This window comes from Bidens hawaiensis, unplaced genomic scaffold, assembly GCF_021521415.1.
Source record: "Bidens hawaiensis isolate Kalapana, Puna unplaced genomic scaffold, B.hawaiensis_p1.1 tig00004003_1, whole genome shotgun sequence".
NCBI lineage: Eukaryota > Viridiplantae > Streptophyta > Magnoliopsida > Asterales > Asteraceae > Bidens > Bidens hawaiensis.
Window position 1 is genome coordinate 434,393 of NW_027491234.1, and position 13,194 is coordinate 447,586.

Sequence of the window (13,194 nt, forward strand, 5' to 3'; positions counted from 1 at the left end):
ATTTTTTTTTGGTTCAAAAATAACCCGATAACAAGTGTTAATAAAGTCTATATTAACAAGTAAAAAATAACCAGATAACCATTTAAAACTGTACATGTTAACATGATCTCTATAAGCGGGTCACATCTTGGTTTATTGTTCACTCTGAATTGTACGTGTTAGCCCAATTTCTTGTTTAATCTTGAAAAAATTAGTATTTGTGTGTGGGTTATTAAATAAGCACATTGGTGTTACAACACAATTGGTGAAATTGCTTGATCAGCAACTACTATTTCTTTATTTTGACCAAACGGATACAAAATGAAAGAAAGCTGCAGGGATAAAATGGTAATTTGTCATCACATGTGTAGTGCAAACTTGCCAAAGCTATGGCAGCAAACCCATGACCGAAATCTAACTTTTGGGTATAGATTGCAGGCCTAAGTTCAGGTGCAGCTGCCGTGGCGAAAGCCGGTGTAGCCACCACAATAGTAAAATATGGAGGTCCGATGGATGTGGCAAAGCTGGTCTTAAGATTCGTAGGCGGCTTTAGAGGTCGAGTGTACTTTACAATTTGGAGGCAATGCATCAGGTTAGTACGTTTTATGCCACTAATCTATTTAGTTTTATTACTTATGTCCTCAAGTTCAATCACAATAACTATAATAATTATGGTGTTGGTTACATAGAGGCAACACATTGCAATTTATACATGATAAAGGGATCTCAAGCTGTTGATGGAAATTTCTCATGCTCTAATTCTTGGTTGCAATCTGATTTTAGATTGTGTTAAGACTGATTTGTTAATCATACATACTCTGGTTGGATTAAAAATAAGGGTGAGTTGAAATTTTATTAACCCCAATGTGGAAATACTTATAATAGTTAAGAGTTCTTCAGTTATCGTTATTTTTTCTCGTAGATTTATAAAAATGATTGATGGATTAGCCATAATATCAATGAAGGATGATATTTAAAGCAAATCAATCTAAGAAATTGATCCAACAATTTGTAGCAAGGAATTATAGCTAACAAATTATTAACATATTATGCAGAAGGAGCAACATGCAACTTTCGTTTAATATTATTTAAAATGTCGTAGAGTTTTGTTTGGCTTAAAGTTGACTTATTAGATAAAACTCTAATTAGAATAGTTTTGTTTCTCAACTTTATAGTCATGTCTTCATTTAGACGACCCACAAGTCTAATTAAGCCTCATCAAAGTCTCATTGCATCACCCTTGCACCGCAAACTGAGCTCACACCGAACACATCCCTATTCCATCCCCGCCGCAACGCACAGGCACTCCTACTAGTATATATATATATATTCCAAAGCTTTAATAACTCCAAACCTCGAACTGAACCTTTCTTTTACTAGTCTTTTCTTCTTTACCTTCATTTTGAACCTAGATTATTTTTTTCATCTAGGGTCACTCGTCGAATCAAACTCAACCAGTTCACTCGCTGAAGATCGTGTTCGTTTTTCGCTAATTTACGGTCAACTTTCATGTGAGTTTCATAACCCTTTTTTATGCTTTACAATTATTTGGGGTGTAACACGTTACAATGTTTTCCTAGTTAGTTTATGCACTTGTTTACAAGCCGATTCGCACTTGGGTCATGTATGTTAATGATATATCTACATTTCATATTGTTTATGATGACTATACGTGATATATGTGCAATGCTTTTATTGTTTTATGGTGATTGATATACAAACGCAAACACGATTTCAAAGCGGGAGGGTCTGACGGCACATACTTGTGTCGCCTATTTTTCAACTTTAGTTGGACTGGATGGTGGTTCTCACTCCCCTAGTACCTCGACTTCGGTCCAGAGGACGGGACGATTTATCTGCTTTCCATTTACTTTATGTTTGGTAATTAATGCATTATGATCGTGAATCGATTATAATTTTTTTTCATATTATATATATCAAACTTATAAAATTTCACCAACATTATTATTAGTTTAAATAATAATAATGATGTGCAAGGAACGAAAATAATTAGAATGGACCTTTAGGATTATATAAATAGATTGTTACCTTTTATTTCGATGTACTGTTATTTATTTGAAAACAATTTTGTATTTGTGATTATTTGAAATGAAGTAAGTATATTGCCAATTTAATAGTGTTACGAGCTTATGAACAATCAATGTACCCCAGCGTTTCGCCCTAGGTCGGGGTGTTACATGTACTACAATTTCCCAATGGTATAAAGAAAGTATGCTTATTAGTTTTGTTAATATGTCTTATTAATAAAATTGTGCCCAAACCCTACAAAATACGACCTAAGTATTCTAGCGTAGTAGTTTCGACACTTGATTGGGACAGTTCTAAATGTTTGATGTTACGGAAGCCTCCACTAAGCTAAGAGTATGTTTGGGATTGAGTTTGCAAAATGCTTATTGGCTTATTGGCTTTTTCAAAAAGCCATTTTGAAAATCCAGGATTTAAGACTTTTGAAAAACTGCTTTTAACCCTTTCATAAAGCTTAAATAAGAATAATTTTTGCGATTACCAAACACATTTTAATTTAGTAGTTTTTTAAAAACACCATTAAGTCAATAAATATTTTTTAAACTCAATCCCAAACATGCTTTAACAAAAACAAAATTATGGACTTTTTGTTAAAGCTAACAATAATAGTTTGTATGAAATCCATTTCTTGTAGACCATTCATATGCATAAAGTAATTTGATTATTATATCAATAATTTATATAACAATACTCAGACACAATCGCCAATCCAAAGCAGCTAAAACACTATTGTTCATCCCGAACTAATAGGGGTGAACAACCTAGTTGCAGAGAATCTTAGGGGTTGTATGGATAAAATATCCCTGCACATTGTGGCAGTAAGCAAACACGTCTTCTCCGGTGAGTCTGACTTCAATGACTTCGATTCCAGTACAGTTAAACTTTCCAACACAATTGAGAGTAATTGCTTGCTTTGATGCTGAAGATCCATGTATATTTCTATACGTTACATCGCTCACATGTATGGATGACGTGTCTGGCTAATCCAAATCAGGAAATAAAAAATTAGTCCCGGAGATCTTTTATGCTAAAATACAGTAACGTTGATTACTTAATAGAACATTGTTGTGTAACAAGGCTTACCGGTGCAGAGCAATTTTTGTTATTGGAATAAGTGCAGTAATGTTGATCAATTATAATTGGATTACTGGAATTTATGAAATGAATGTCCTCAAATACAATTGACCTAGCGTACCCTCGTCCGTACTACATTGCAAGAAACCAATAAAAGTAAAATTAGTATCCTTCAAAAAGTTAAAACAGTTCAATGAGAGTATTAAGTCTGATGTGACTTTAATTTTACCGGTACAGTCTTGATTCGTGCTCCATTTTGTGTTCCAGAGAAGTTACAATTTCGCACATGCACTTGTTCAACCGTAGTATAAGCACCATTCTTTCCAAGGCTTCCAATGCTGCAAAGCAAGTCAATTGAGCAAATAGAAATAATGCAGGACAAAATTTATTTTGTAAATTTTGGAATTTGAGACCATCCCAAAGATTGTCTGTAACATCTCGAAATTTCTAAAGTAATATTTAATATATTATTTTGTCGGGTGAAATAAACGAGTTAGTGGAACGATAATAATAATAGCAAAATATGAAGACTTAGTAGGATAATTAGATGGGATTAGATATGGACCAAAAGGAAATATGGGCCTTCGGTCCATGGGCTTAAGAGAGTATAAATACCCCCTTAAACCCCAATCCTTTTCATTCCATCCATTTATCCATCCTAATCTCTACACACTACAAAACACACACAACCCGAACCAAGATCCAAAGGCGAGGACCCGAGCTCGTTGCTGCTAGATCGTCGTGACGAACCAAAGCAACAAGACCAGCTCGTGTTCATAGTTCGACTCATTTACGGTACGTTTATATCGAGAACATGTTCGTTTAGGTTTGGATTAGTATAGAAATGATAGATCGGTGTTTGTATGGTAAAAACGAATCCTACAAAGCTAAACTTACTGAAAATGGTTACGATTTGATGGGTTAATCGATTGATAAAAGAACCCGTAACCTATATGCCTAAATCGCACCCCTTAAACATCGATGTTAGGCCGATTTGATGGTTGGGGTTTGTAGGCGCTGGTCAGACGATTCCGTGGATACCTAAATCGAGTTATTTGGTTAAGAAACGAAGAAGATTAAGGACGAACAGTAGCTGCAGCCGACAACTTCGCCTGCAAGCTAAGTTCGCCTGATGAACTTCGCTTGCAAAGCTAAGTTCGCCTGATAAAAACTTCGCCTAAAAGCTAAGTTCGCCTGATGACAACTTCGCCTAAAAGCTAAGTGCGCCTGATGACAACTTCGCCTAAAAGCTAAGTTCGCATAAGGTTTAACTTCGCCTAAAGCTAAGTTCGCCTAAGGTTTAACTTCGCCTAGAGTCAAGTTCGATTAGAAAATAAATTAAAACGATAAGTAAAAGTAATCTAATACTAGGCCACCAGATTAAATCAGGCGAGTATTGATACGTGTAACTTATACAGTCAGCCGAGCTCAGTTAAAGAAGGGATTTACAACTATCGGAGGAAGAAGCAGAGTTCAGGTGAGTTTCTAGCCCCATTTCCTTGTTATGTTTTCGGGGCTGTGTGCATACTCGATGTGAAGTGTGAATACACTTACCTTAAGTGGTAAGTGTATGCTATAGATGTTATACGAGGTATATATTTTATAATGCTTGTCGGTACGTGAACGATCTTCGGATATTGCACGTATCGCCAAGGATAGTAAATTCCAAGTGGTTGATAGTGTGTATGAATGTTATGATGTGACTTGTTTATTACGTAAATACTGAACTGATATGAAGTGTGATATAGGCAGGTAGAGGTAGAGTGTGTTAGAAGTGGCAAGAGTCTAGTAAGGGTGTTAGTGGCATAACGTGAGCGCGTGATAGGGAAAGCCTGTACGTGCCATCGTTATTATGTGTGTATGATTGTTGATGTGACTTGCTTATTATGTAAATGATATGAAGCATGTTGTAGACAAGTAGAGGTAGAGCGTGTTAGAAGTGGCAAGAGTCTAGTAAGAGTGTTAGTGGCATAACGATAGTACGTGGTAGGGTAAGCCTATACGTGCCTTCGTTATTAAAGTGACAAAATGGCATAACGTTTTACGTTATTAAAGTGGCAAAGTGGCATAACGTGATACGTTATTAAAGTGGCAAAGTGGCATAACGTTTTACGTTATTAAAGTGGCAAAGTGGCATAACGTTTTACGTTATTAAAGTGGCAAAGTGGCATAACGTTATACGTTATTAAAGTGGCAAGGTGGCAAAGTGGTAGGCGTAAATAAGAGGTAAGTGGTAATGTAAGCAGGTTAGATAGTGGACTACGTGTCTGCGGATACGTATATGATGCATGTAGTGGTTGTATGATAAGTTGCTTGATTAACTAGAACTCACTCAGCGTAGCTGACTTTTAGTATGCACGCAGGTGATCAGACCAAAGAACTAGCATGAGGATGGCACATGGCATGGATTGAACGGCTGGCATCTTAAGATGGAAGAAAAGATGTTTTAAATATAATGATTTGTTTTATAGTATCAGAGAAGAGATTGAATGTTTTGTAACGAATGCTTCAAGTAAACGTTTCCGCGAAAGTTTTAATTAACTCTGATTGCAAGAACTGTGTTTATGAGTAAATCCGACGCTAAAGTAGGGCTACCGGTTTGGGGACTTACAAGTTGGTATCAGAGCATAAGTTCGAGAGATTTAAGCATCCTACATGCTTAGACTCGAACAGAGAATGGAATTTAAAATGAGAAAGAAAGAAGATGCCAGTTCAAGATAGCCATGTGTCACTCAAGCAAGCTCAGTAAAGGTAAAGTGTATGGTAAATGGTGTATGTTAATGTTGGCTTATTTGCTAAATGAAGAATGAGTGCAGGTTAGGGATAGGGTTAATTGATCTTAACTGATTAACTGTTTAAGAGTATAAACAAGCACAAGTGAAATCATGAAGGGAAGTATGTAGGACCTGAGGAGTAACGCAAATAGTTAATTACACTTGATCAACGTCCTTAACTACTTACCTTACGAATCATGTACTAAATAATTCCTAGAGTGATAACATTTGTGTTTCCTTAGAGATAAGATAGATGACTGTTACAAAAGAGGCGGACACGAGAAGAATCTGAGGCAGAGCGATATACGAAAACAACATGACTCCAACTGCAAAAAGTAATGAAGAAGTCACGCTTGGAGCTTGTAGTCAGATATGCTAAGAGAGTTGCCAAATGGTCACAAAAGCATCAAGGGAAGCCCTTGGAAAGACGAGACGAGACTTGAGACATCGAGAGCCTCATGGACAAGCTACCTTAAATAGCTAAAACACATGACCACCATTCGATGGCTGCAAGGTCGGGAGTAAGAAGGATAACTCATAAAGCAAAGGTGATCCAATAAAGTGTGCGATTATAAAGAAAAAGGTATTCCTTTTACAAAGGTATTCCTTTTGCAAGAAATAAGCTAGGTTTCGGGGACGAAACCTCTTTAAGGAGGGAAGACTTGTAACATCCCGAAATTTCTAAAGTAATATTTAATATATTATTTTGTCGGGTGAAATAAACGAGTTAGTGGAACGATAATAATAATAGCAAAATATGAAGACTTAGTAGGATAATTAGATGGGATTAGATATGGACCAAAAGGAAGCCTTCGGTCCATGGGCTTAAGGGAGTATAAATACCCCCTTAAACCCCAATCCTTTCCATTCCATCCATTTATCCATCCTAATCTCTACACACTCCAAAACACACACAACCCGAACCAAGATCCAAAGGCGAGGACCCGAGCTCGTTGGTGCTAGATCGTCGTGACGAACCAAAGCAACAAGACCAGCTCGTGTTCGTAGTTCGACTCATTTACGGTACGTTTATATCGAGAACATGTTCGTTTAGGTTTGGATTAGTATAGAAATGATAGATCGGTGTTTGTATGGTAAAAACGAATCCTACAAAGCTAAACTTACTGAAAATGGTTACGATTTGATGGGTTAATCGATTGATAAAAGAACCCGTAACATATATGCCTAAATCGCACCCCTTAAACATCGATGTTAGGCCGATTTGATGGTTGGGGTTTGTAGGCGCTGGTCAGACGATTCCGTGGATACCTAAATCGAGTTATTTGGTTAAGAAACGAAGATGATTAAGGACGAACAGTAGCTGCAGCCGACAACTTCGCCTGCAAGCTAAGTTCGCCTGATGAACTTCGCCTGCAAAGCTAAGTTCGCCTGATGACAACTTCGCCTAAAAGCTAAGTTCGCCTGATGACAACTTCGCCTAAAAGCTAAGTTCGCCTGATGACAACTTCGCCTAAAAGCTAAGTTCGCCTAAGGTTTAACTTCGCCTAAAGCTAAGTTCGCCTAAGGTTTAACTTCGCCTAGAGTCAAGTTCGATTAGAAAATAAATTAAAACGATAAGTAAAAGTAATCTAATACTAGGCCATCAGATTAAATCAGGCGAGTATTGATACGTGTAACTTATACAGTCAGCCGAGCTCAGTTAAAGAAGGGATTTACAACTATCGGAAGAAGAAGCAGAGTTCAGGTGAGTTTCTAGCCCCATTTCCTTGTTATGTTTTCGGGGCTGTGTGCATACTCGATGTGAAGTGTGAACACACTTACCTTAAGTGGTAAGTGTATGCTATAGATGTTATACGAGGTATATATTTTATAATGCTTGTCGGTACGTGAACGATCTTCGGATATTGCACGTATCGCCAAGAATAGTAAATTCCAAGTGGTTGATAGTGTGTATGAATGTTATGATGTGACTTGTTTATTACGTAAATACTGAACTGATATGAAGTGTGATATAGGCAGGTAGAGGTAGAGTGTGTTAGAAGTGGCAAGAGTCTAGTAAGGGTGTTAGTGGCATAACGTGAACGCGTGATAGGGAAAGCCTGTACGTGCCATCGTTATTATGTGTGTATGATTGTTGATGTGACTTGCTTATTATGTAAATGATATGAAGCGTGTTGTAGACAAGTAGAGGTAGAGCGTGTTAGAAGTGGCAAGAGTCTAGTAAGAGTGTTAGTGGCATAACGATAGTACGTGGTAGGGTAAGCCTATACGTGCCTTCGTTATTAAAGTGGCAAAGTGGCATAACGTTTTACGTTATTAAAGTGGCAAAGTGGCATAACGTGATACGTTATTAAAGTGGCAAAGTGGCATAACGTTTTACGTTATTAAAGTGGCAAAGTGGCATAACGTTTTACGTTATTAAAGTGGCAAAGTGGCATAACGTTATACGTTATTAAAGTGGCAAGGTGGCAAAGTGGTAGGCGTAAATAAGAGGCTAAGTGGTAATGTAAGCAGGTTAGATAGTGGACTACGTGTCTGCGGATACGTATATGATGCATGTAGTGGTTGTATGATAAGTTGCTTGATTAACTAGAACTCACTCAGCGTAGCTGACTTTTAGTATGCACGCAGGTGATCAGACCAAAGAACTAGCATGAGGATGGCACATGGCATGGATTAAACTGCTGGCATCTTAAGATGGAAGAAAAGATGTTTTAAATATAATGATTTGTTTTATAGTATCAGAGAAGAGATTGAATGTTTTGTAACGAATGCTTCAAGTAAACGTTTCCGCGAAAGTTTTAATTAACTCTGATTGCAAGAACTGTGTTTATGAGTAAATCCGACGCTAAAGTAGGGCTACCGGTTTGGGGACTTACAAGTTGGTATCAGAGCATAAGTTCGAGAGATTTAAGCATCCTACGTGCTTAGACTCGAACAGAGAATGGAATTTAAAATGAGAAAGAAAGAAGATGCCAGTTCAAGATAGCCATGTGTCACTCAAGCAAGCTCAGTAAAGGTAAAGTGTATGGTAAATGGTGTATGTTAATGTTGGCTTATTTGCTAAATGAAGAATGAGTGCAGGTTAGGGATAGGGTTAATTGATCTTAACTGATTAACTGTTTAAGAGTATAAACAAGCACAAGTGAAATCATGAAGGGAAGTATGTAGGACCTGAGGAGTAACGCAAATAGTTAATTACACTTGATCAACGTCCTTAACTACTTACCTTACGAATCATGTACTAAATAATTCCTAGAGTGATAACATTTGTGTTTCCTTAGAGATAAGATAGATGACTGTTACAAAAGAGGCGGACACGAGAAGAATCTGAGGCAGAGCGATATACGAAAACAACATGACTCCAACTGCAAAAAGTAATGAAGAAGTCACGCTTGGAGCTTGTAGTCAGATATGCTAAGAGAGTTGCCAAATGGTCACAAAAGCATCAAGGGAAGCCCTTGGAAAGACGAGACGAGACTTGAGACATCGAGAGCCTCATGGACAAGCTACCTTAAATAGCTAAAACACATGACCACCATTCGATGGCTGCAAGGTCGGGAGTAAGAAGGATAACTCATAAAGCAAAGGTGATCCAATAAAGTGTGCGATTATAAAGAAAAAGGTATTCCTTTTACAAAGGTATTCCTTTTGCAAGAAATAAGCTAGGTTTCGGGGACGAAACCTCTTTAAGGAGGGAAGACTTGTAACATCCCGAAATTTCTAAAGTAATATTTAATATATTATTTTGTCGGGTGAAATAAACGAGTTAGTGGAACGATAATAATAATAGCAAAATATGAAGACTTAGTAGGATAATTAGATGGGATTAGATATGGACCAAAAGGAAGCCTTCGGTCCATGGGCTTAAGGGAGTATAAATACCCCCTTAAACCCCAATCCTTTCCATTCCATCCATTTATCCATCCTAATCTCTACACACTCCAAAACACACACAACCCGAACCAAGATCCAAAGGCGAGGACCCGAGCTCGTTGGTGCTAGATCGTCGTGACGAACCAAAGCAACAAGACCAGCTCGTGTTCGTAGTTCGACTCATTTACGGTACGTTTATATCGAGAACATGTTCGTTTAGGTTTGGATTAGTATAGAAATGATAGATCGGTGTTTGTATGGTAAAAACGAATCCTACAAAGCTAAACTTACTGAAAATGGTTACGATTTGATGGGTTAATCGATTGATAAAAGAACCCGTAACATATATGCCTAAATCGCACCCCTTAAACATCGATGTTAGGCCGATTTGATGGTTGGGGTTTGTAGGCGCTGGTCAGACGATTCCGTGGATACCTAAATCGAGTTATTTGGTTAAGAAACGAAGATGATTAAGGACGAACAGTAGCTGCAGCCGACAACTTCGCCTGCAAGCTAAGTTCGCCTGATGAACTTCGCCTGCAAAGCTAAGTTCGCCTGATGACAACTTCGCCTAAAAGCTAAGTTCGCCTGATGACAACTTCGCCTAAAAGCTAAGTTCGCCTGATGACAACTTCGCCTAAAAGCTAAGTTCGCCTAAGGTTTAACTTCGCCTAAAGCTAAGTTCGCCTAAGGTTTAACTTCGCCTAGAGTCAAGTTCGATTAGAAAATAAATTAAAACGATAAGTAAAAGTAATCTAATACTAGGCCATCAGATTAAATCAGGCGAGTATTGATACGTGTAACTTATACAGTCAGCCGAGCTCAGTTAAAGAAGGGATTTACAACTATCGGAAGAAGAAGCAGAGTTCAGGTGAGTTTCTAGCCCCATTTCCTTGTTATGTTTTCGGGGCTGTGTGCATACTCGATGTGAAGTGTGAACACACTTACCTTAAGTGGTAAGTGTATGCTATAGATGTTATACGAGGTATATATTTTATAATGCTTGTCGGTACGTGAACGATCTTCGGATATTGCACGTATCGCCAAGAATAGTAAATTCCAAGTGGTTGATAGTGTGTATGAATGTTATGATGTGACTTGTTTATTACGTAAATACTGAACTGATATGAAGTGTGATATAGGCAGGTAGAGGTAGAGTGTGTTAGAAGTGGCAAGAGTCTAGTAAGGGTGTTAGTGGCATAACGTGAACGCGTGATAGGGAAAGCCTGTACGTGCCATCGTTATTATGTGTGTATGATTGTTGATGTGACTTGCTTATTATGTAAATGATATGAAGCGTGTTGTAGACAAGTAGAGGTAGAGCGTGTTAGAAGTGGCAAGAGTCTAGTAAGAGTGTTAGTGGCATAACGATAGTACGTGGTAGGGTAAGCCTATACGTGCCTTCGTTATTAAAGTGGCAAAGTGGCATAACGTTTTACGTTATTAAAGTGGCAAAGTGGCATAACGTGATACGTTATTAAAGTGGCAAAGTGGCATAACGTTTTACGTTATTAAAGTGGCAAAGTGGCATAACGTTTTACGTTATTAAAGTGGCAAAGTGGCATAACGTTATACGTTATTAAAGTGGCAAGGTGGCAAAGTGGTAGGCGTAAATAAGAGGCTAAGTGGTAATGTAAGCAGGTTAGATAGTGGACTACGTGTCTGCGGATACGTATATGATGCATGTAGTGGTTGTATGATAAGTTGCTTGATTAACTAGAACTCACTCAGCGTAGCTGACTTTTAGTATGCACGCAGGTGATCAGACCAAAGAACTAGCATGAGGATGGCACATGGCATGGATTAAACTGCTGGCATCTTAAGATGGAAGAAAAGATGTTTTAAATATAATGATTTGTTTTATAGTATCAGAGAAGAGATTGAATGTTTTGTAACGAATGCTTCAAGTAAACGTTTCCGCGAAAGTTTTAATTAACTCTGATTGCAAGAACTGTGTTTATGAGTAAATCCGACGCTAAAGTAGGGCTGCCGGTTTGGGGCCTTACATTGTCTTAGCCTGATGATGAATGCTACCTTATGCCATGACCAGGTCCACACGTGATACCGGTTACATTGATGTCGTATGTGCCAACACTAATAGCCACACAATCGTCACCTGTTGTTTTTATATGTTTTAGGAAGAACAACTACATCAAGATGATTTTCATATAAGAAACTAGGATTGTCTTTATGTCATATATACCGCTTTGGATAACAGAGTCGTGGATATTAACGTGTGACGACCAACTGACGCAGATTCCATCAGTATTAGGGGCATGCTCAGGTGCTGAAATATGAAGATTTCCGAGATCTGCACCTTTACAACCATTGATGCTGACATGGCTCTTTGGACTGTTTATATGTCTTGTACCTCTCAGTTGTAGGCCGTCACATTTTTCAAAGCATAACATCTAAATAGATCGGTTAAATGGACATTTTTTATGCGTTATATATTAACATGTAGTTAAAAGGAAATAGACGAGCATACCGATGGGCAATCGCACTTTGGACCTGTGGGCTGCAGAAAGAAACAAAACGAGTATATTAATTAATAACCAATATATTGATTAAAGTACGCAAAAATAAACTAAATGAGGGTTAATTTTAATTTGCCTTAATGCTTCCTTCTTTCGGCCACCAGATAGAACCTTGGCCATCTATTTGGCCTGGTCCGTCCACAATGAGTCCTTGAACCGATGTAAATTGCATCAAATAGCCATTGGTAACGCATTCTTTCCACCCATCTAGACTCTTTGGAGCAGTAATATCGCCCAAAAGCTACCAACCAAAAATATATTTTTAATATTATAATAATTCATAACTAAAATGACTTTACTCACGTTTTATAAAATGTTACACGTATAACTAGATACTAGAAAACACAAAATCGTAAATGATCATTAACTAGAGTCTGAATGTACCTCAATATGAATGATAGAAGATATGCACGGACCAATGAATTTGATACAATGTATTAAAAACGTCTTGGATGGTGGCACGATTAGTGTCGGATGTCTTGAGGTTTTTCTACATACATCTTCCCATGCCCTAGCAAAAGCCTGTATATTGCAAACAGCGCTACAATTAATTAGAAATTGCTCTATTGATTCAAATTGCAGGTAGGCATAATTTACATACCTCAGTGTCATCTGTATTCCCATCTCCTATTGCACCATATGATGTTACATCAAAAGTGGTTGCATTGATGGTTTTCGGGCCAAATGAAATGAAAAATAAACTGAAGAAGATTACCATCAAGAAAGCCTGCAAAGAGGAGGAGGAATACTGTAAATGATATATTTGTTGGTGTTGGAAGCATATGGACCTTACCATTTTTGAAACGATCAAAGTATCTATAATACCACTTCTCTCTTTAGTATATATAGTATGAGTGAGGGTTTGACCTTATGTCAGGATGCAAAGATTTTTCAAATTGTAGTCCAGACGTTTTTACTTTTAAAAACGAATGATTTTGATAGATCTT

General features: G+C 37.6%; 1 protein-coding gene across 1 annotated transcript; it reads right to left on the reverse strand.

Annotated features, from left to right (window-relative positions):
• Positions 1 to 2,786: 2,786 nt before the first annotated feature.
• On the reverse strand, positions 2,787 to 12,965 carry LOC143624919 (putative polygalacturonase At3g15720). The gene is made up of 9 exons (XM_077095414.1): positions 12,849 to 12,965; positions 12,632 to 12,769; positions 12,332 to 12,488; positions 12,199 to 12,221; positions 11,914 to 12,121; positions 11,745 to 11,826; positions 3,329 to 3,437; positions 3,109 to 3,231; positions 2,787 to 3,005 (listed from the first exon to the last, which is right to left on the reverse strand). The coding sequence occupies exons 1-9, from the start codon at positions 12,963 to 12,965 to the stop codon at positions 2,787 to 2,789; spliced, it is 1,176 nt and encodes a 391-aa protein (XP_076951529.1).
• Positions 12,966 to 13,194: the final 229 nt, after the last annotated feature.

Excerpts from the sequence above, each read along its gene's own strand:
- LOC143624919 (XM_077095414.1), bottom strand. The coding sequence starts at position 12,965 with ATGGTAATCTTCTTCAGTTTATTTTTCATTTCATTTGGCCCGAAAACC. Across the intron at positions 12,122-12,198 it reads CAAAGTGCGATTGCCCATCG|ATGTTATGCTTTGAAAAATG; the intron begins GTATGCTCGTCT and ends CGATCTATTTAG. Across the intron at positions 3,006-3,108 it reads ACAAAAATTGCTCTGCACCG|CCAGACACGTCATCCATACA; the intron begins GTAAGCCTTGTT and ends GATTTGGATTAG.